The sequence below is a fragment of the Anser anser genome (assembly GCF_964211835.1).
Source record: "Anser anser genome assembly, chromosome: 3".
Taxonomy (NCBI): domain Eukaryota; kingdom Metazoa; phylum Chordata; class Aves; order Anseriformes; family Anatidae; genus Anser; species Anser anser.
In genome coordinates this window covers 92,516,204-92,537,746 of record NC_139722.1, presented here as the reverse complement: position 1 = coordinate 92,537,746, position 21,543 = coordinate 92,516,204, and the positions used below count along the sequence as shown (strand labels likewise).

Sequence of the window (21,543 nt, the reverse complement as noted above, 5' to 3'; positions counted from 1 at the left end):
GTTGTGGAGAATACAATGCTAAGCTTAATAAATAAAAACACTCTCTACGGTAAGGCTAATGTTTTTTACAGCAAATCATTCCACATTCAGTGTAGGCCCAGAAGACACTGGCATACATCAGCTTGCTTTGTTAAAACGAAAAACCTCACTTGCTAAAAATAGCAGCAACTAGACAGAAGAAAACAAGACTGTCCCGGAACATCACAGACACCAGGAGATGGAAACTGCAAAGGAGATGACTTCAGGGATTTTCAGTACCATTTAAGACATTCAAAACAGTGTTACCTTCAGGTTTAATGAGCATTACAATACACCCGCTGCAGAGAGGTACGTAATTTAAGGGAAGAGCATTCACTGGCTGTCTGTTTTGTCACAGATTTCATTTGCTTCACAGGGCAAGGACAGCAGCCTGTAATTAAGTCGTGGCCAGGAGCTGTGTCCGAAGCTTGGTACCTTCCTGCAGCACGCCTGTCTCACAAAGCTGGAAGGGCGAGAAATTAGATAGAGGGCTCCACGCAGCGCGGCCCTTTCATCTTCACGTACGGCTGCCACTCAGACTCGGTATTAGAAATGTATTTCGGACCAGCAGGAGCGGCCCTCGCGTGCTACTGCAGGTTTCTACCGCCTCCCCTCGCTGAGTCTGCTGATGCAGACGGAGCCAGCTAAGCCGCAGTCCCTACTTACTACTTGAGCGGGTTTTTGACCTCTGTTAAAAGCCCAGTCTTGTAGCAGGGAGCACTGCTGGAGGGAGACTGACCAGCCCCGTTCCATCCCTTCCTGCTTGAGAAGTCTCCTCGTGTGAAATCGCCTGAAGAAGGACTCGCGGCACCGCGCTTCAGTGCAGCCTTCAGTCTCCTGACTGATTCACCAAGGATGCTGATTGCCGTAAGTGCCAGACAGGATGAAAGCAAGAAAATACACAGAAAAAACATGCTTAGTAAGGCTTTAACAATGCGTAGGAGATCTCTGCTAATTCTAGCAATGATTTTTTTTTCTGAAAAACAGAGTCAAGTTTACTCCATATATGAATGGGAGGATGTTCCAAGGACGCAGATGATGCTGAAAATGTTGCTGAATCAGCAAACAAAGCATGCTGATCAACAAAGCGATGACCGGCACCACAGAAAGATCAATGAAGGCCAAACCACACGCAATATTGTTAACTTTTATTTATTCTTCCAGCTGCTTGTCCAGTCTTTTCAGCAAATTCACAAAATAAACTAACTTGGAATCCAGAAGTTTTGGTATTACCTCTAGCACAGTGGATGCAATGCATACAGATGAATAAAGGCTCGACTCTTACATCTACACTTTGAAGGACTGTCAGAAAGCTGTACACTGATGGAGAATAGTAAATACAGGCTTACTGCATTTTATCAGTTAAAATCATAACAGAGTAGAACTGAGGCTTTTCAGTATGTTCGTAACATTGCTGTTTTTCTCCTGTTTTGTTGTTCTAAGAAACCACAGGAATCAGCTTAGGTCCAACTGCTCCTTTTAATTGTATGTATCACATTATAGGAGAGAACGAGCTGAAAGTTTCATCCCCATTAAAGTGGCCATAATGGCTATTATCAGAAAACAGAATATAACAGAGTTAACTCCACCTTATCAGATTACAGCTCCTGTGGCTAACTTAAATTGCTTCAATCCATACTTGATTTGATATGAAATTATTCAGACTAACTCTCCTTTCTGATGTAGCATTTATACATAATCTTCCTTCTGAAGACCTCGCTCATTTCCATGTCCTTCCTCCTAACTCCCTACCTGTCCTGGTCTAACACCCACAAACCAACCTGAGAACAATCAGGAAGGGCTCCATAAACTACTACTGGGTGCGTCAAAGAGTGCAGGGTGGCTTTGAAATAAAGAAAATGTTCATTCAGAGCAAGCAAAATGCCATTTTTTCTAACCTGAAAATAGTTAGGCTTGCAGACTTTATCTCAAACACAAACAGATCAGTTTCTCAACCCTTCTACCTCATTTTTTTGGCCAAATAGTACCAGTTGCAAGAGGTAAAATTAAAACTGAAACCACTGGCTCATTTCTATACATGCTAGTGAGAAGTTGGTATAACGCTATTGAATAACATGAGGAATCACTGATTTAGGCTTTTTATATCCTCAAAGTAAATCATGGCTTTTGGAACATGTAGACCTTAGTACTAAAGCAGTCTGGAATTCTGAGGACGGAGGTGAAGGATGCATTTTTGGTTGAAAATGTGCATTCACTCTGAAGAGTCCCACTCCTTTTGGATCGTTTTGGAATTGCTAGCCTTTGAAAGCATCTTGGCAATTTCTGAAAAGATTAAAAAAGTACTGGTGCCACTTGGGCAATCAATTAAGTATGTAGAGCAAACACCGTGTTCATGGGGCAGTCACTGCAACACTGAATCCCAGACAGTGCTATAAAATGTAAGGTTCCAGGGATCTACTGATGCAACTTGAGTTATGTTTTTTCTTTTTTCCTTTTGAAGGTACTAGAGATTGTTACTATAAGACTGTGAATGCTTTTCCTTAGCTGTCCTCCTTTTCCCTCCCAATTCACAAGAGTTAGCTTATTCTTGAGTACGTGTGTGAGGCATTGATTTTTACCTGAAGAAATGCAGATCTGAGATTGTCCCAATGCACTAAACAATGCCTGTTTTCAGTCATTCGAGGTTGTTCAGCTATGTCTTTGCTCAACACACAAAGCCATTACCCTCCACATCTGCTGTAAGACTCGGTTTGCATGCAAAAGCCTAATGCGATGCCTCCACGGGGAGAATTCAGCCTCAGACCTTTGGAGCTGTTTACAGCCCTCAGATAATGCAGCAGCAGTCACATGGAGATGGGTCACAGGACAGAACGTGTCCCCTTTCTCAGTAGACTTGCAGAAACAACTCTGATTTTGTTTGCAGCTTGATTTCCAGCCAAGAACTTCAGTATTAAACATAAACTACAATTTTGCCTATAAACTAGCTAAAAATACCTGTAGTTTCTAGAGGCAACTAATCTGCATAATTTTTAATTATTAAGCTTCACTGCTCAAGACCCATCCATATCCCCTAGGTGGACATTCCACTGGAAAGCACTAATTCTAAAGTAAAATAACAAGTTTTAGAAAGGGTAGAACACTGCCAATCAATTAATTTGATGAGATTTCATTACATGAGCAGATAGCAGTGATATGGTGAATAATTTCAAATTAAATGTTTTCTCAGTGCCACTGTATCATCTGCATACTATTCATTTAGTTCCTTATATTTAGCAGAAGTGGGGCACATTTTCCATGTGCCATTTATAAGCAATGCAGACCGTTGATTTCATTCCTTACTGGAAAGTCCCCTGGTCTATTTACAAATTAATTCGGGAAGTGACACCGTGACTGTTAGCCCTAACTGGTGCGCCTGACACAAGCATGAAAGAAAGGATGAATAGGTGGAATTTTGCATTTGGCATGTCAGAAATAGGGGAGGTAATGTTTCCAGTTATATACACTTAAAGTTATTTCTGAGAAGACATGTTGAACTTAAGCATTAAGCTAAATATCTATAACCCTACATTATTTCATTAGTTATTTTCCAAGACATCATTCAGTCGTTTGTTGAAAATTTTCTTCTTAGCGGTATTTATCTTACTTGGAAAAATTATAGGTCTATGAAAGAGCATTATTTTGTTATACCAATTTATATAACTAGCTCTATGAGCATTTGTACTGGAGCACTAAAACTTTTTCATAAAAGCAAAGGGAGTTCATTAGTAAAACACTGAAAGTGTGCAACTGGAAATAAAAACAAAGCATAAAAGCACAGCATTTAATATAAGACGAGCTTTCAACTGAAATAATAATAAAAAAAAAAACAGCTCCAAACCCCTGCCATATTAATATCAGACCAACGTGAAAGGCACTGAGAATTGAACTGTGCAACTCATATCCATACCTGTGAGAGTAACAACCACAGTGAGATGCCAACATCCAAGGCAGAATATGGCACTGTACAGTCCATTAGGCATTTCTGGTACATACGGCAGTTTTAGATTTTCTCAGGATAAACTGGAAATGTTAACTAAATATACAAATTTCACAAATTTCTGTGAAAAAAAAAAATAATCCAATTAACACCCTCTGAAGACAAGCAAACAAGGCATGACATATAGGACACTGTTGGCACCAGAAAATGTTATCACATCAAAACACATGCTTTTAAATTTAATCCAGTAGATACATGAAGGAATGGCGGTGGCAGAGGCAAAGGGATGGGATGAATATCAAACACTCAGTTTTGAGCGTGCTAGCTGAGGTCATCAATTCGTAAATCTGACAGAAACTGAAGCTACCAAATCCATTTCAGAGGCTAGAAAGTATCAAGCCAGTCCAGCCCGTTTCCAGGAATTCTTCTTGCGTGCTGACATGCGTAGACTGAAGAAATCTGTCCAGTATCATCTCAATGCCCGAGGCTACCTAAAGCTTTCCATTAGCGAATGCTGCCTCCTGGAACTGAGGGACAAATGTTTTGAAATACGCCCTAGTGAGAAAAAAAAAAAAAAAAAGAAGAAGAAAATTCATGGTTAGGAGGGAGCGTATGGTGGATGTAGGTAGCCAAAGTTTTAACAAAGAGAAGCAGGAAGTTGCAGTGTTTCGCCCATTATCAGAACTCATAAATGGGTAGCGCTTTTCTTACAAGTGTTCAGCACAGAGCAGATCCATATACTGCAGCTTTCTAGATCCAGCAGTACTTTGTTCTTTAGCGGCCTCAACACAAACAACACGCCACACCTCTTAGTGTGGTCGACATCAGCGACTTGATGCTGCCAGAACAGCCTGATCCAGCATCCGTATTTTATCTGATGCAAAGTTCCAGAAATAAACTCTGCTATGCACTGGAAAATATACCTTTGAAAGGCTGTAAAAGTGAGAAATTCTTAGAGGAGTCTTAAGTGTGGTTATGCCTGCAGCATTTTATATCAGATTTTTTGATACAGTTGATGTTTACCATGTTTCTAGGATAATAATGTCATTTTCTATGTTAAAGAAAGCTTCACATATGGCAACAAAGGCCCAAAGACAGCCAAGTCAGTGGAGCAGCAAAATCATGAGGTAAAGTCAGAATATGTACAGAAGATAAGCTCTTCATCTGTCTCCGTACAGCAACCTCGACGCAATACAGAGTCATTGCTGATGGCAGCAGTTTATATAAGATGTAGAGAATAAATACTAACACTTTAGAGGAACTGTAACTCCTTTCAGTAGACACTGAAATTCAGAACATTACTCTATAAACTAAGATGTGCTTTGTATGCTTTGGATCTCGGTCTATCTTCTTTACAAATAATTGACTGACTCATAAGTCCATAAAATGAGCTGATCCGAAGTATCCAAAATTGAGTTTGAATTGTACCTTTGAGTTTATTGCACTGAAGTACTCAGCTGTGTATTGAACATTTTTGTATGCCTCCACGATGCCCTTTACCTGCACGTTGTATTAGAAGCTGCTTCACCTTGCTGTCTTTGCTTTTAGCCTACTGCTTCTGCACTGAACTTCCACTTTATCTTTTTCTCATTTAGTTTTCTGTTCATATCACTGATCTTTATAAATTTCTGCACAGGAAGAACCTCCTCCCATTCTCCCCACCAAAAAAGAAAAATCTGAAGCGAGAATAGCTGCAGTCATTCAGCTGCATGTTCATTATGTTACTGATTTTTCTGCTTGCATACCTCCTGAAGCAAACATACGCTGATCACCTTCACTATCAATCACAACCTCTATTTCATAATCTGGGTAGAAGTTTTGGCAATCACTGAACACCAGTCATACCTCCTCACATCTAAAAATGTTGCAAGATCACAAAAGAGAATGCTTCCCTCTCTTTGTGATGTTGTGCCTTGCAAATTAATTAAAAAAAAAAAAGCTTCAGTCAGCTCTTGTACAAAAGCTGTAAACACACATGAGATGCCGTCCAAAGGTTAAAAGAGTGATATAAAGTAAGAGCATTTCTGGACTGAGGAGTTGAGACTGGAAATGGAAAAGAAAAGAGGGACAACCAGTACACAAATTTTATAGCATACCCAAATTGTTATGTGTATTTATAGGATCAAAGTTCAGAAAGCAGCCCTTGTAAATTATGCCCACAGAAGTGATTGTTCATACAGGCACATGCATACATAAACCAGTTAAGATGGTAATCTGATTTTAACAATTGAATGCAAAATCTGTATTTGTGTTTTTACAGCATACATTTGAAACTGTAGCCTTTGTATGGCCCGGTCAGCTCTACATCGTTTTGCCAGTTCAAGGAGTATCACTTGCACAACGTCAACCACAGGATCTATCATCCTTTTATTTCTCCTTGCATTATCTGTCCTAGCATTTAATTACATTTCCTCTGCTTGCTTATTTTAAGTAGCTTCTTCCTTCCCCTTTGAGAGCTTCTTTGCAGACTCTTCTTCCATGCACATGCTCTTCTCACTGACTTGGTAAATGTTACTTAAATCTTTCCTCTTACATTTTCCTAAACTGTAAAAATTCTTAATCATTAAATGGGATATTAGCAGGAGTATTTGCCTACCTTCTATTTCTTTTCTGAAACACATCATTTATAGCATTTTGGTGCTTTGCATTAATATCACATTTACTGTGTTATATTTCAATCACCTTTCTCTTAGATAAATTCCAAAAATGAATACCACATCATACACACTCCCACACCATCATTATCTATACCAGTATCCTCTCTGTTCACTGGTTCCTGCAGTAGAGCTTGTATCCTTTGCTGCAATACTAAATCAAACACCTCCTTACATTCCGATCTAATGTACTATTTCAAGGAGAGTGTTATTTCACTGGTAGTTTGTATGAACCTCTTGGAGATGTTATATATACTGCAAAAATTACTTTAGTACTTCATAATTTGTAAATGTCTACTTTTTTCTTTCCATACATACTCTAAAGTATATGCTTGAGTTTCTCTTATCATTTGCGGTCTCTTCCAGACTGAAATAAATGTAGTAGCAAACGTTTAGTTGGGATATGTTCCTCCACTTCCGCCCCTCTCCCATGCTGCCCAGGTATCTGAGATTAAAGAAATTTGGGGGAAAAAAAAAAGTTCGGATAATTACAGTTCATCACACACACAAAGGAAAAAGAAAGAGAGCCTGCAAAGAGATCCAAAAGAACAACATACTTGATAGATTTGTATTAGCTACGGCATATTTAATCAGCTGAAGTGGAAAGAAGGGGAAGTAAGAGAAGGTAGGTTAAACTGCTCTGGTATTAATGATGGCTGCATATAGGGAGGGAATGGCAAATGTTAGAGAGTGTATAAAAGTAACAACACTTATTTTGAGTATGTACGATGGAGTGGAACAGGCAGCAGGGACATCACTTACTGTTAGAGTTCACTGGGCTTTTCTTTAAATCACATGACTTTTTCAATGGAAAATTGCATTTTTGCCCAGTTGAGAGCATTTTTGTGGAAAATCTACTGACATTTCATCAGGAGAAGAAAGAAAAGAATGAGGTGCTTTGGTTTGGGTTGACCTGAGAAGAGACATCCTGGTTTGTAGAACTAAGCCTAAACATTGAATCAGTTTGATGTTAACCGGCTTATCTGCAATTCAGCATCTCACAGATGATGTATCTAGTCACACAGACAAGGAAGGCCCTGGTGCAACAGAGGAGACAGAAGTACGAAGATATTAGCAGAAGTAATCTCTTCAAAGAACCCAGTCCATGGCAAGAATGATGGGATAAATCATCAGTATTTCTGTTTCCAGGAGGCAATGTGCTATTGCTAAGAGATGAATTAGTGTCACAACTGCATTTTCTTCACATGTTCCAGGCAAATTTTTTTTTAGAACTTTTTCCCTTCATCTTAAGTTTGGGGCAGAAACATATACTAAAACATTCTAATTTCCAGTGAAATGGAAATGCTGACTGCAGAAATTCCTAGTAAGTAGGAGCAGAACAAACACCTCTTACTATCTGACAATGGCCAAGTTTCATTTGCCAATCAACTTGTTCTGAGGTCAAAGCGTACACATTTCCACACAAACATGAACTTATTATTTCACACAGCCACGGACATATTATTTCACAGTTGATTACAAAATATCACTTTAAAAAACTTAACATTTTCAAAAGGACAATGCACTAACAGACTAGATGACAAAGGCCTCTCTCACATGGACTACTGTTCCTTTTAAAAAGGTTTAAGCTTTAAAATGGTTAAGAACATTTATACTCAAGTATCCTGTGTATATAGGCGAAGAGAAACTGGGAACGTAAACACAAACTTTGGAAAAAGATTCATTCCTCATATCCTATTCACACAAATTTATACCCTCAATAACTTTCATCTGTGCCACATCACAGGAATTTCCATACAAATCTCTCAGTTTTTTTTTGTTTCAGACACATTGCTACAAGATACTTTCAAGTACTTCAGAAGTGTTTCAAAATTATTATTTTTACATCCACTAGTAAAGTTTGCAATCTCTAGACAAGAGCTATTAAAAAGAATTCAGTAATTTGTGTACCTGTTGAATCACACTGAAGATGGAGAAAGCAAGCTTTGCTTCTTGATCTATGGTTCCTCTAGGCTGTCTCATATGCCAGAAATCAGCTTTTGATCAATGCTTTTTCTCCGTTTCAGGAAACACTGAGTTCCTCCTTTCTCCTGCTTTACTCTACCACGTTCCCAGTGGGTCTGCATCGCAATGACCTTACACCAAGCTAAGAACAACTGCATAAAATGCTCCTTCAAGTACAGAGAAACTGGTTTGCGCTAAGTCCACAGGTATTTTATACACGAGTGTTGAGTACAATGGTTCTGTATCCCTCTCATAATGGTTTAGATCTTAGCTTAAACAGTGTTTAAAGAGTTGTTTTCTTTTCAGCTTAAAGTGGGTGCCAATCTTCATCCGCATACAGGCACATGTCTAACTCTTTGTTGAATGTCTTACTGTAAGAATCCATTGTTTTTTGTCTCTTTGTTTCTGTTCCCTCAAATGGTCATTTTCCAAGTTCAAGGTAGTAAGTTATGGGGTTTCTATGGAAATTTTTCTTCGGCACTCCACAAAACAACACATTTTGCTGTAGTTAACCACTATATACACTTGATACGGTACATTGAATTTCAGGCGCTATGCTCAAGGACATCTGCTGAGAGTAAAGCACTTATCTTTTCTTCACCTTATTATCCAGTAGAAAGAAAGTCTTGCCATTGTAAATGGTAAGTATCTAAAAGAGGGTAGAATTGGATCACTTGTTGTTTACTTGTTTCTAGTGATATAAAACACTGTGGTGCAAGGTCTCCAGAAGCCCATGTGTATGTCTAAATCTAAGGGTAAGGGCTTGCAGTGCTTAAAACATACTTGACTCAGAATTCACATTGCTTTTGTGAAATTTCCTTCTAATTGTAATGTTTTTCCAGTATAACTTAGTGCTGGATTTTTAAAATTTAGTTGGTAGTTTTTTAGTTCATTGACCATTTAATAATACCTTTTGCTTTCAGATTCCTATGCTGAAAGTCTTCCTCTAAGATTTTAAGTTATGCAGTTGTGATCTACTATCAAACAACACTTTACATCCCTTTATTGTGAAAGCATTGTACCACGGTAGTGCACTTCTTTCCTTCTGCTATTGTTTTTGTTTGACTGGTGTTATATAACGATAAAAGAGTTGTCTATGTGTTTCTATTTCTCTTAAAACCTTCAGGTGGGAAATTCTGAGTAGATTCAAACACAGATTCAAACTCAGCGAGGGAAAAATAGCACACAAAATACCATACCAATGAGATTTCTGCTTTTTTTTTTTTTTTGGTCTAGGAAGGATGTTCATCATGGGGTGATGAATCATCTTCCTAAGTCATTCACAAAATATACTCCCCTTAAACTCCCCTTTTTAAGTGTGCCAAGTTTTCCAGCAAGCTGGTCTCAAATTCATCCATGCTAGCACTACTTGCACTCATATGTCTTATATATTTCAGCTCAGGATGTGGGAGTTTCAAGTGCCTTTTCCACCAAGGGATGATTTGAAGAAAAGGAGGAGGGTGAAGTAATCCTGATGGTCCGTATCAAGCACAGAGTCAGCTGTATAGCAACGTCTACTACCAGCACAGTGTATTCCGTCCTTGCACATTCTTTACTGGCAAGTGAAAACCCTTGAGCCAAAATCTTGATCTTTTCACAAAGACACATGGGCTGCTATTACTTTCTCTCACCGTATCAAGTGTATGCATTGCATTCCTTCTCATCAGAAGACAGCCTCAAGTTGTTATACTTGGGATTTGTCCAATTATTGTTTTTGAGAACAAACTTTATTCTTAAATACTATCCATTATTTCAATATTTTAATTCATTCTTGTACAATGTTTTAGTGTCTCCTGTGACTATGGTTTAATTCTGAAAGCATTAGGCTCTGCTTACAGTACAACCTTAGTATACTTAAAAATCATAGTAGCTATTATATTTAATAAATACATCACCTTTCTCCTAGTCTAAGCAGGGAATACAGGAAAAAAGTGGGATTCTTCTCCTTAACCTCTTCAAGATTCTGTATCTGATTGGGGCAGGTACTCCATAGTCATGCGGATCTCGGAGTAGTTGTACATAACCCTTTCAGGTCTTCTTCAGGTCTGCAGCGAGAACACCCTTCTCCTCAGCAGTCCTCTGCTATCTGAGTTGTTCAGTAAGGTTAACAGTGAATTTATGTTAGAATATTCTGCAAAAGCAATTATTTGCCCTGGGACTGAGGCGAGGACTAAATTGTAACCCTCTCAGCTGTATTAGATACAGTTGAGACTCCCAGGCATTTACCTCAGCTATTGCCCATTTCTTCTGGAGGAGTTGCAACTCTATGACTTGCATCATTTTGCATCTCGTATTTCTTTCCTTCTGCACCGTAAAGGAACTGCTGCAAGACATCTGCAAGTTTCTTCAAAGCCACAGAACCCTGACAGAAGAACAATCCAGTCCAAAGACAACTGATCTCCATAAATTAGTTAGAATAGCATCGTTCTACCCTCTTCCAACTAAATTGGGTGAAAACAGGAACTAAAAAGGGCGTAGGTCAGAGTAAGGGACAGCCTGAGGCACACTGATGTCTTTGACCTATTCCTCCCAGACTAGTATTATTATGCTGACACTTTGCAACAAAATCTTGTTATATAAATTATTTCTACAGCACAGCCATATTAGAATTATAAAAGAGCTTCTCCAGGCTTTATCAACGTCACCTGATTATTCACTTTTTGAAGTATAAAGTGTTTGCACAGAGTACACATACATATGTAGCGTGCCTTTGTATTTTTATGTTCCTGTTGCAACTTGTTTTGACACAATGAAAACTTGTTTTGAAAATACTGAACACCTACAAAAATCCCTTCTGGGTGCCAGACAACAGGATTTCTTCTCCCGTGACTACACAGGCACAGCCAGCTGGTTTGTTTCATGGAACCTCTAATAATTAATCTCCCGTGTAGAAGACGTTTACTACAATTCACCAAGTACTAGGATTTGCTGTTTGTTTATAATAGAAAAACGTCAAAGTTGCTAATGTTTTTTTCTTCTTTTTAGAATGCTCTCTTTTGAAATTCCATTTGTCAGGAGCTACCTAATTCAACACCTTTAGTACTAATTAACAAAAGGAACTTACATTAATAAATTGCTACCTTAATTCCACTAGTGGGTTTGTATTTGGGTCATATTCCATTTGAGTGCTTATTAGATCCTCAACAGGTGGTTATATTCCTCCTCCTGCATCTCTGTGCCTTGTGTTTAACAACGACTGGAAACCAGTGTTGAAATCTTCTGCAAGACCATTCTTTTAAAAGGCCTTGTACCAATATTCAAGGCATAGTTTTGTCTCCTATAAAACTCAAATGCGAGATGTTTAAGCATCTCTGCTGTTTTTACTTTACATAATGCATTAAAAACACATTTTTATTGGGTGAAGCATGTTATGTTGTCTATTTATTCATGGGTTCTTCCACAGCATTCCTCACAGGGCTAAAGATACATTAGCACTCACGATAGATGAGCACAATGCAAGTCTGCTTGCTTTCTTACGACAGTGGGGTAACAGATGATTAATTCTACGCTAGACACTTTATGACACAATCATTACAAGAAAATGGTTGTTAAAACAAATGATCTGACTCTGCAGATCTAAGATACTAAAACAGTTTAAGCGGCAAATACTTCTCAGCACAATACCTTTTGGTTGCGTAGTTTGAATCACGCTGTAACAGCCAGACCCACACAATGGATACTCTCCAAGTGGCAAAGGCTCAGGAACTAATCAAAGCCAGGCCTATTGTGGCATGCTGTAGACATCCAAAAGGCAACTGAAATCCTAAATCATCATTTGAACATGAACATCACAAAAATTTATCCAAGCAGAGCAGCAGAACAATAAAGATACCTTCCAGGATTTCTTTATCACTTCAAATGTACATAACGATACTTGGCCTGGATTCATATTTCTGAACAAAGCTTCTCGATGCTGTGCTCTTTGGGTTGTGGTTTATAATTTCCTTACTAGGCAGCTTTATCTATAGCAAATATTTTGCTTTTATGTGAAACAATGTTTACAGTTCTCCATTTTATACATCTCCAAAATTGGCGATGCCAAGCAAACATCTGAAGTGTTTATACAACAGCAAAACAATAGCTCAAATTACTGCTACTGGGACTGGCTAAACTCACAAACGTACAAAGGATTCAGCACAGCGCCATTACGCTGCTAGCGATTCTTTCCTGGGTGCCAAAAAAATCATCAAATAATCTCTCTTCCTCTTCCAATATTTCCATATTTCTGCCTTCTGCTTTTTTTTTTTTCCCCCCAGTCTACTTCCTTTTGCTGTGATTTACCTACACAGACTTTAGTAAACGTCTATGGCCACTTCTACCTGGCAGTCTACGCAAAGGCACTGACCGTGCATACAGTTTGAAGGACTGGGCAGTAATCAAGAGCAAACAGAGCTGGAGGTCTGCAGTGGGAAGCTGTCAAAACACTGATTTTTAAAGAAATACTGTTGCCTTCAGCTTGATTCATAGTACTATATGACAGAAATTTGTCTGCAAAACTGCAAACAAAACAAAACATGTGCGACCAAAACCATAACAGGAAATTGAAGTAGTAGAACTAGTGAAACTAAATGTGTATCTCAAGTTCAAACATTAAACTTCACTCCAGACAGCTGTTTTTCTGTGTTTTACTAACAATGCCTGTCACCTCTAGAATTTCTTGGGGTTACTGCCATTTTTAATTCAAGTAGCACAGAAAGGTGCAGGAAATAGTTATATTTAGACATATTTTTCAATGGTTTGCCGATTACAGAAATAACAGGTGGGTTTATTCCATATGAAGCAAACAGAAGTAAAAATTAAACGTTAATTTGGTTGTACTCTCCATTTGTGTCTCTGTTCCAAAAAACTATATTGATTTCGTAAATAAAGTCAAGAATTCAACATAGCTCTGCTATAAAAATTAAGATGACTCTGCTGCCTAACTTAGCATAAAGCAAAATGAATCTTGACAATCTGTTTGAATAGCAAAACCACCATAAATATAACAACCTGACTAAAGGCAAAATATAAAGGAAGGGAGTTCTAGGGAACTGCTGTGGAGCCAGGACTGTAGACCGTTATGTAGGCTGGCAATTAATGTTCAGCTTAAAGAAACAGCGTAAGTAGGGCTGCCACTTAGCAGAAGATAACTTTAGTTCCAAGAACGTACATGTTCCCGAAGGCATGAAACCCTACTGGCAATTACAGATGAAAATTAAGGCTACTGGACATAATCAACTGAATTCATTAATGAAACAGGCAATTTTCTGAATCATCTGGAAATCAAGATTTTGGTGTTTATTCCCTTACTGGTTTCTGACATATATATTTGGGAATTTACAGAAACATATTGCATAGAAACATCCCACAGATGGAGTCCTGAGCCACACACAGCAAAACGAACCTCTGCTTTAAAACAGTTTTATCAATGCCTTCTGCTTGCCAGTTCAAGAGATAAACATTTCACTTCCTTCACCTTCTCCACAATGTATATAAATAGACTTGCTTCAGTCAGATGAAGGCTTGTGGTCTTAGATCATAGCAACTTTGCTTCTGCTTTCTAAACTTCCATTTTCCCTGCGGGGATTACTCAGTGCTTGGGGTACCAAGTGTCTGCGGAGACGGGAGACGCTGGAATCTTTCTGTCACAGCCCAGTCACCCCGTTTCCTTGCCCGTGGATCATGAGAACAATATTCCAAGGACATCATGGAAAAATTCAATCTTCGTAGAGTCTTTCTAAACAAAGTGCAAATTCACATGAAATTTCCAGTCCTATGAGCTACTATGTGATAAGCCTGCTCTGTTTTTCCTACTTGCTGAAGAGCCATAGCCTTATTGTTCCGTTCCAGGTAAAGGTTAACTTCTTAAAGAAACACTGCTTAATACACCTCCTATTTCCTCCTATATAGGTTACATAAATGCACACAGAGAAACACTGCTGCAGAACAATTATTCAGTAGATTATTTAGTGTTGATGCCAGACCGTGCAACTAAGAACCTCTTCTAAATACAAAAGGCAGGGTGAAGAATGAGATGGGATAAGGAGGGTGAAAAGCAGAGAAAGTGTAAGTAGTAGCAGAAAGCAGAAAAGACTGGGCAAACCCACACTCAGGAGTGAGGCTTGCAAGGCAAGACAACAAATGGAGGGATTCAAGAAGCGAGGAGGTCACCACAGAAGTAATAATAGAACTTGAATGATCCTTAAGAGCATCCCTCACTTTTACTTCAGCAGCAGAAATGAAGGGTTACACCACAGATGTATCTGTAAGGAGTCTGACAACTAGCATCCCTGAAAACAAAGTTTGCTTGGAGGTGAAAGTTGTGATTTCCTCATGCTATGCACTTTGCTTTGCCAGATCGCTTATCAAAAGGGGCCGAAGGCAACATACCAAAACGTAAAAGAATCCTCCCTGGATATTCATTAGGACAAACCAGTCAGAAGGAAAGGGAGATGCCGAACAGCTGTGATTATAAAAAATATATTAAAAAAAAAAAGAAGCCATTTCTGTTCTTTGCTTATAAGACACACGCAAGACTATTAGAAGTAAGAGAAAACTATCAAAAGGTCAGAGATCTCTCCAAATGGGGAAAACAGACAGGAAAAAACTCTTAACACTTTTATATAAAAGTAGAATAATGCCGACCAAAAATGAAGTTGAAGGACAAACTACCTGACAGCCCTCCAAATAAAAAATAGCCAAATACTACAAAAGCCATTCAGGAAAAAAAAAAAAAAAAAAAGAATGCTCAGAAGAAATGAAGTCACAAAGAATAAATGAAACTATTTTTTCATCTAAGTTCACCACAGAGGTGCTTGAAGAGTTTCCCACACCAGAACCCTTCTTTACAAGGGACATACTGAAAGATTTGACTCATGCAGAAATGTCAGCCAAAAAGGTAAAGAACAAATCAACAAAACACACACACGCAAATCAGCAGGCCCAGATGATATTCACACCCAAGAGTTCTAAAGAAATTCAAGTGTGAGAAAGTTAAACTCTCAAATAGCTTAAAACCTCCTGCTTAAAACAGCTTGGTACCAAAGAAGTGTGACGTCAATTAAAAAAAAGGTCTGAGATTAGGGGAACTGTGGACCAGTAAATGTCATGTCTGTGCCTTATGAATTGGTAGAAAATATTTAAGAAACTATAAAATTATAAAAAGTCAAGAATTAGTGGACTTAAATAAATATGATACATTGGGTAGGATTAAAATTCATGCTTCACAAATCTCTGATCTTCTTAAGGTATAAAAAACACGTGGACAAGTGATATACACTGCTTGGCTTTCCAACAGGCACATGGGAAGGTTTTTCAATGGTTTTTAAAAAACTGAATTACCACAGCAGGAGAAAAGATCCACGAGTGGATAAACGGCAGGCCGAGATAAGGAAAAAAAAGATAGGAATGAATGATGAGTTCTCTCAGGGTAAAGTCACCTGAGAACTGCACCAGAAAGGGATGTGTTGTTCAACATATTCCTAGCATGACCTGCAGAAGTGAGCAAAAGAAGATGGCAAAATTTGCTAGTGGTAACAATTCGATCAGGGAAGGAAAAATGAGAGCTAATTATGAGGAGCTGCAGATGGTTCATGCAATAATGGGAGACTGGGCGATAAAATACCAGGCAAAAAGGGAATACTGACAAACATTAAAGGCAGATATGTGAGGAAAAAACCTTAATTTTACATACACAAAAAACAGAGTCTCTCAAATACAGATAATAAGGAGATCTTGGTGTTAAAATGTCAGCATAATGCTCTGTGCACAGAAAAGCAAGTAAAACATTATTAGAACTGGGATAAATAGTAAACCAGCCAATACCACTCCATCACCATATAAATGTATGGTGAACATACCATGAGTTACATGCAGTCCTCTATCTCAGAAAGAATACAACAAATAGTAAAGTTACAAGGAAGTAGGGCAAGGGTAATCAGAAATACGGATAGGCTTCCGTAGAAGGGAAAAGTGAGCAGAGTAGGAGAAATGGTGACAGAAAAGATATGAAAAGGCTCATAAAACATAAACAGTATGAAGGGGATCAGCGGGGATTAATTTTTTGCTGCCTCTTTTGATACAAGAGCTAGAGGTTAACAACTGGGCCTACTAGGAGGCAGGAATGCAAGAAGTTGACAAAGCTAGTTTTTCACACAATACCTTGCTTGCCTGTGCAATCCCTTGCCAACAGAGTTTTGTGATGATAAAAATTCACTTGGGCTCAAAAAGCTGTTAGACAAACAGAAGAAAAGCTAGGCAGGGCTGTTAAAAAAAACAAAAAACCAAACTGGATGTAGAAATCCTTGAATATGGTAGAATATGCAATAAAAATATCACTACATGCTTTTCCACGCACTTCCATGGGCATCTTCCACTGACTATTGATAGAAACATCGTACTAGGTTAAATAAATATTGAGTTTGAATCAGTATGACTGTTCTTTGTGTTTAACAGAGCAATTACAAATATTACTCAAAAGACAAGACAATAAGGCTCACCTGCTATTTTTACTTAGTTGTTTACTTTGTAATTGATCAAATAACAGTATTTACCTGGGCTATAAAACCTCTGCTCCTTTTCAAAACCACATATTTCTTTCTACCCATTTCTCTAAAGCAAGGGGGGACTTTTTTTTTCTTTTTAATCAGGTCCTAACTATACTTCCAGGATCTAATATAGATTTAGCAGCTTTGATAAATGTATAAAGGAGCTCTCTAAAGAAGCCAAAGCAGTTAGTTGATCATAGTTGTAGAACAACTCCCAAGCCTGGTTATCTAAGAACCACCTACATTAAATTCTGGCCTTTAATTCCTATAGAGCAGTTGTCTTCCAACAAGATGCTGTTATTTTCTACTTCTGTCAAGCGAACTCCTCCAATCTATTCTGTGCACTTCTCTTGTCAATATAGGAGAGATTTATTTTTTTCATACTTACTTTGTATCAAAACACACATACGTACAGTTCACATGCACATATACATAATGTCTATGCAAAAACAGAAAAATGAGTTGCCTAACAGATTTAATTTCTATGCATTCCCTATAGCACCTATACTTTTCAACTTCAAATCGTTATTTTTCTTCTCCCACAGCCAAGGCTTTAATGAGAAGTGACCAGAAACAAATACCCAGGCCCTTCTGTCTTGGCGGAAATCCACATAATGCATGACAGCACTGAAGATCCCTGGCAGGCACCTGTCAGAAACTAACATACCATATCTTAAGAGTCAGACTTAATTATCCAAGGAGACATTTAAAGAAAAGTACATGAAAAATATGACTCAATAAGTGTGACTATCATGTACGTGCACTATACAGTGTAGTGTATGCAGAAGAACAATGTAAAAATAAAACAATATCCTGGAAAAAATCTAATTAAAAGCTCTACTAATTTTGCCTTTATATCTTGTAATCAAAATCATGTTATTATTGAGGTTTGCTGGTAAATCAACTGGGAACATGTCACAAGGACAATTGCAACCATTAAATATTTTAACACAACGTAGTTTTCTGCATTTGCCTTTATGCTTTTCATTTATAATTCTGATGAGCTGACACTGCCACAGAAAATAAGAGTTTTGATTTAATGGTCTATAAAATCAAATTAACTTCTTTGTAAACCTCACATGGCTGGGTCACCACATCTCTTCTCGCTATGGCTGTCACAGCATATTGGCCCTTTTGCATTCTGAGAAAGAGCCCACCTGAGGCAACAAAATGTCTGCCCTATTGGATTTCAGGCAAGGAAATCACTTTTGTACTGTTTCCAATGCAAGACTCTATCGAAAACTAAAAAGTTAAACAAGTGACCCAGCTCAGCACCTGTTCCTTTCATTTGTACCCCACTGCTCTTCTCTGTAAAGAATGTTCTGCACCCTTCAAACATTCAGAGACGAATACATGCACACACAGAGCAAAGGATAGGTCCCTATGTTTTGTGCTTCTTTCCCCTGCTTTTTTTTTTTTTTTTCTAACTTGAAGATGAAGCAGAACGGAGCCAAAGACAGCCAAGGAAAAAGCTTTCTGAGGAGTGTATACATGAATGCAAACAAGTTAAATTTTAGAAATCTACTCTTTCAAGATCCCTACTGTATGAAACACCTACTACTACACATACACCTACTGGTGTATGAAACAATCATGTAATACATGCAAATAAAATGTGTTACTTTTACAAATAATGAGGGAATATACTGAAATTCAAAACAAATAACAAGAAATGATTTATTACCTTAATTACACCTATCAAGCAGAGATTACAAAAATGCTGCAGTGTTTACATGTAAACTTTAGAGTGAGATCCAAGGCATCATAGGTGGAAAACAAAAATTTCAAGGAAAGAGAGAAACCTGTTACTTTAACAGAATGCAAAATGTATCAAAAGATATTCTACCTAAAATGTGTAAGAATTCTCAGTTAATAGAAAATGGATGAATTGAAAACTGGGTTAATGTCAATACAAAAAAAATCATTAGGGCACTCAAAATATAATGAATGCAACAGCAAGCCCTTGAAATATTACAATTTGAGATTGTCTAAACAGCTATATGACGATGGGTCCCAAGGCCCCAAAACTGTCCCCTTTTTTCAAATATCCTTTTATTTGACCAAAAGATATATTTCCGTCTCCATACAAGGCAAGTTTAATGCTTAAAGCAACCATTCCAGCCCAACAGCTACTAGCACCTTCATGTGATGCGCATCTTCTCACTTCATGATATTCAAGGAAAGCATATTGGCGAGGCTGAAAATGCTACGGCCCAGTGCACCAGCCTGACACGTTCAGATCATAGCATGGCTGTGCTGAGCACAAACTGTAGCTCCAGCAGCGCCGGGGATGCATACGAAGCTCGCACAAGATGCGCCTGCATATAATCTTAAGCTGCACTTGACCTTATGGCACAGCAAAAGCCAATATACAGTTGAGAGCACTTGAGCCCTTTTAAGCTTTTACCCTGCCAGAGCACTGAGTAAGATGTAAAATTAACACCACAATCAGCAAACATCAGTGAATGGCCAGTGACAACAGTCATTCAGAAAGTAGTTTTAACAGCCAAGCTGGAAAAAAGAATACGAACCCTCAGGATGACTTTTTATTGTGATACCAGCTTTCCGCCTCCTGCTATTTTTAATGACGAGTAGGTAGATTTATGTAGGATAAAACAGTAAACTGAGTCCTAACTTGCTCTCCCTGAAGTGTAACCTAAGTCTCCAGAGCAGCACTGGATCGGACAGGAATTGGGCCAGAGTGCGTCTAAGAACTGAACTTAATTTGTATAAACAAACAAGCTTTATTTACAGTATTCCTTCATAAAATCCCAGGCTCAGAGTCTGCATGCTCTTTAAAGACTCCATTTATGTACGCTTGAATGCCTATTTAAGCAAAAAACAAGAGAGCTTTCCCATGGAAACCGCACAGAGATGGTTTACTTCACACGTACACCACAAACAAGGCTGCTAACTTTCTATAATTTACTGTATTTTCTTAGGCTTGCCATTGTACTTCAGGACAAAATCTTTTGGAGAAACTGCTTCCACAGGAGGCCACAGCCGGATGAATAAATGACCTATGAGAGGCAGAGCCTGAGATGGGAACTGAGAGGAAACAGTCTCTTGTCAGCTTGTAGGAGAATTTTAATATTTTTGGTTTTGCTGTTTCTAGCTGGAGGAACAGGTTAAATTTTCGTGTTTAGTTGAGAAATGAGAAATCTGGAGGCATCCGGAACCCCATTATTTAAACAGCTCTTGATTTGTCCCTTAGGATTAAATCAAGCCAGAGGGCAATCCTTTGGCTAAGACAATAGCAAAATTCAGTCACCAGATGCTATCTCTCAGTGAGGAATCCAAGCCAGTGGGCATCAAAGGAGACAGGTGATGTTAAAAACTGCTTACTAGGAGACAGGGAAAGAGAAACCCGAATACATGAAGTTTATCAGACAAGCATAAATTGGTCCAATTATTTCAGAAAAGAAAGCAAGCACTTTTTCCCTGTGAATGAAAAAGATTCTGCTAAACTGATACTCTGAGCATTTGCCTTTCAGATTTAGGTGATGTGTGTCTAAGTGTGAATGCATACAATCTACATCTATATGTATATATTTTAGGGGAGTAATTTTGCTCCTACTTGTAATTACTACTGATTGTCTCAAGGCTACAACAAAGGGTTAAGTCCTAACTTCAAAAGAGATGCCTACATCTGCTCAAGGGCCAGAGAGATAAGCAAGGATACCAAGAATTTCAAGTTTGGCCCTCGAGTTGAAGGAATTGGATGGGCTCACCTGTTTGAAAAAAAACTGTGAGAAGGCTGGGCACAGAACCAAAGTCCCTTTGGCATGAACTTATGACAGCTCTGCCCATGAATAAGCAGGCTGCATGCAGTTGCTGAAAAGAGGCAGGGGTTGCCAACTGAGGATGAGGAAATCTCTGAGAGACTGGTGGTGCTCCTGCATCCTGCAAAGCGATGTGGTATATATGCTTCAGTACATGACTGGACAGCTAATGAACTCGGGACAAGAACAACTAAAACTAATCCTTGATGGTGTCTTAGGCTGTGGTGAAGAATACAGTGTAAACTGACCCCTCAAGTGTCTGAGAATAAGGGTGGAGAATTTGGTCAGATACCAGAACATCAAGTGGTATATGTCCTGTGGACCTAGAACAGTAGGGCCAGAAAAATAAACAGAGATTTTTTTTGGTCTCAAATGATGCCAAGCACTTGGGAAACCATTTGGCTAAGAGGGAAAAAGACTACATATATGCGGAACGTAATGGACAGCATTTATAAACACAAGAAAGACATCCCTGATTTATCCAGGGCTAAATTTACTTCAGTTGAGCAGAGTTACATTGATTCTAGAGGCTGCGTCACATATCCTTCTTTTCTTTTTTACTGGGGATGAATTGAGTTGGTGTTGGAACTAATACGTTTAATTAGAACACTTTCCTATATACGCCTACATATATTCCCATATACTTGGTCTGTAATGTGGCT

General features: G+C 38.4%; 1 protein-coding gene across 4 annotated transcripts in view; it reads right to left on the bottom strand.

Moving 5' to 3' along the window:
- Positions 1–1,154: 1,154 nt before the first annotated feature.
- BABAM2 (BRISC and BRCA1 A complex member 2) overlaps positions 1,155–21,543 on the bottom strand; it is a 168,462-nt gene continuing 148,073 nt past the window's right edge. For all 4 annotated transcript variants that reach the window (XM_083832075.1, XM_083832076.1, XM_083832077.1 and 1 more), the window contains one exon: positions 1,155–4,510. In XM_083832075.1, the coding sequence (XP_083688201.1) occupies positions 4,447–4,510 (64 nt within the window). In that variant the 3' untranslated portion in view covers positions 1,155–4,446. The remainder of the gene's footprint in view (positions 4,511–21,543) is intronic.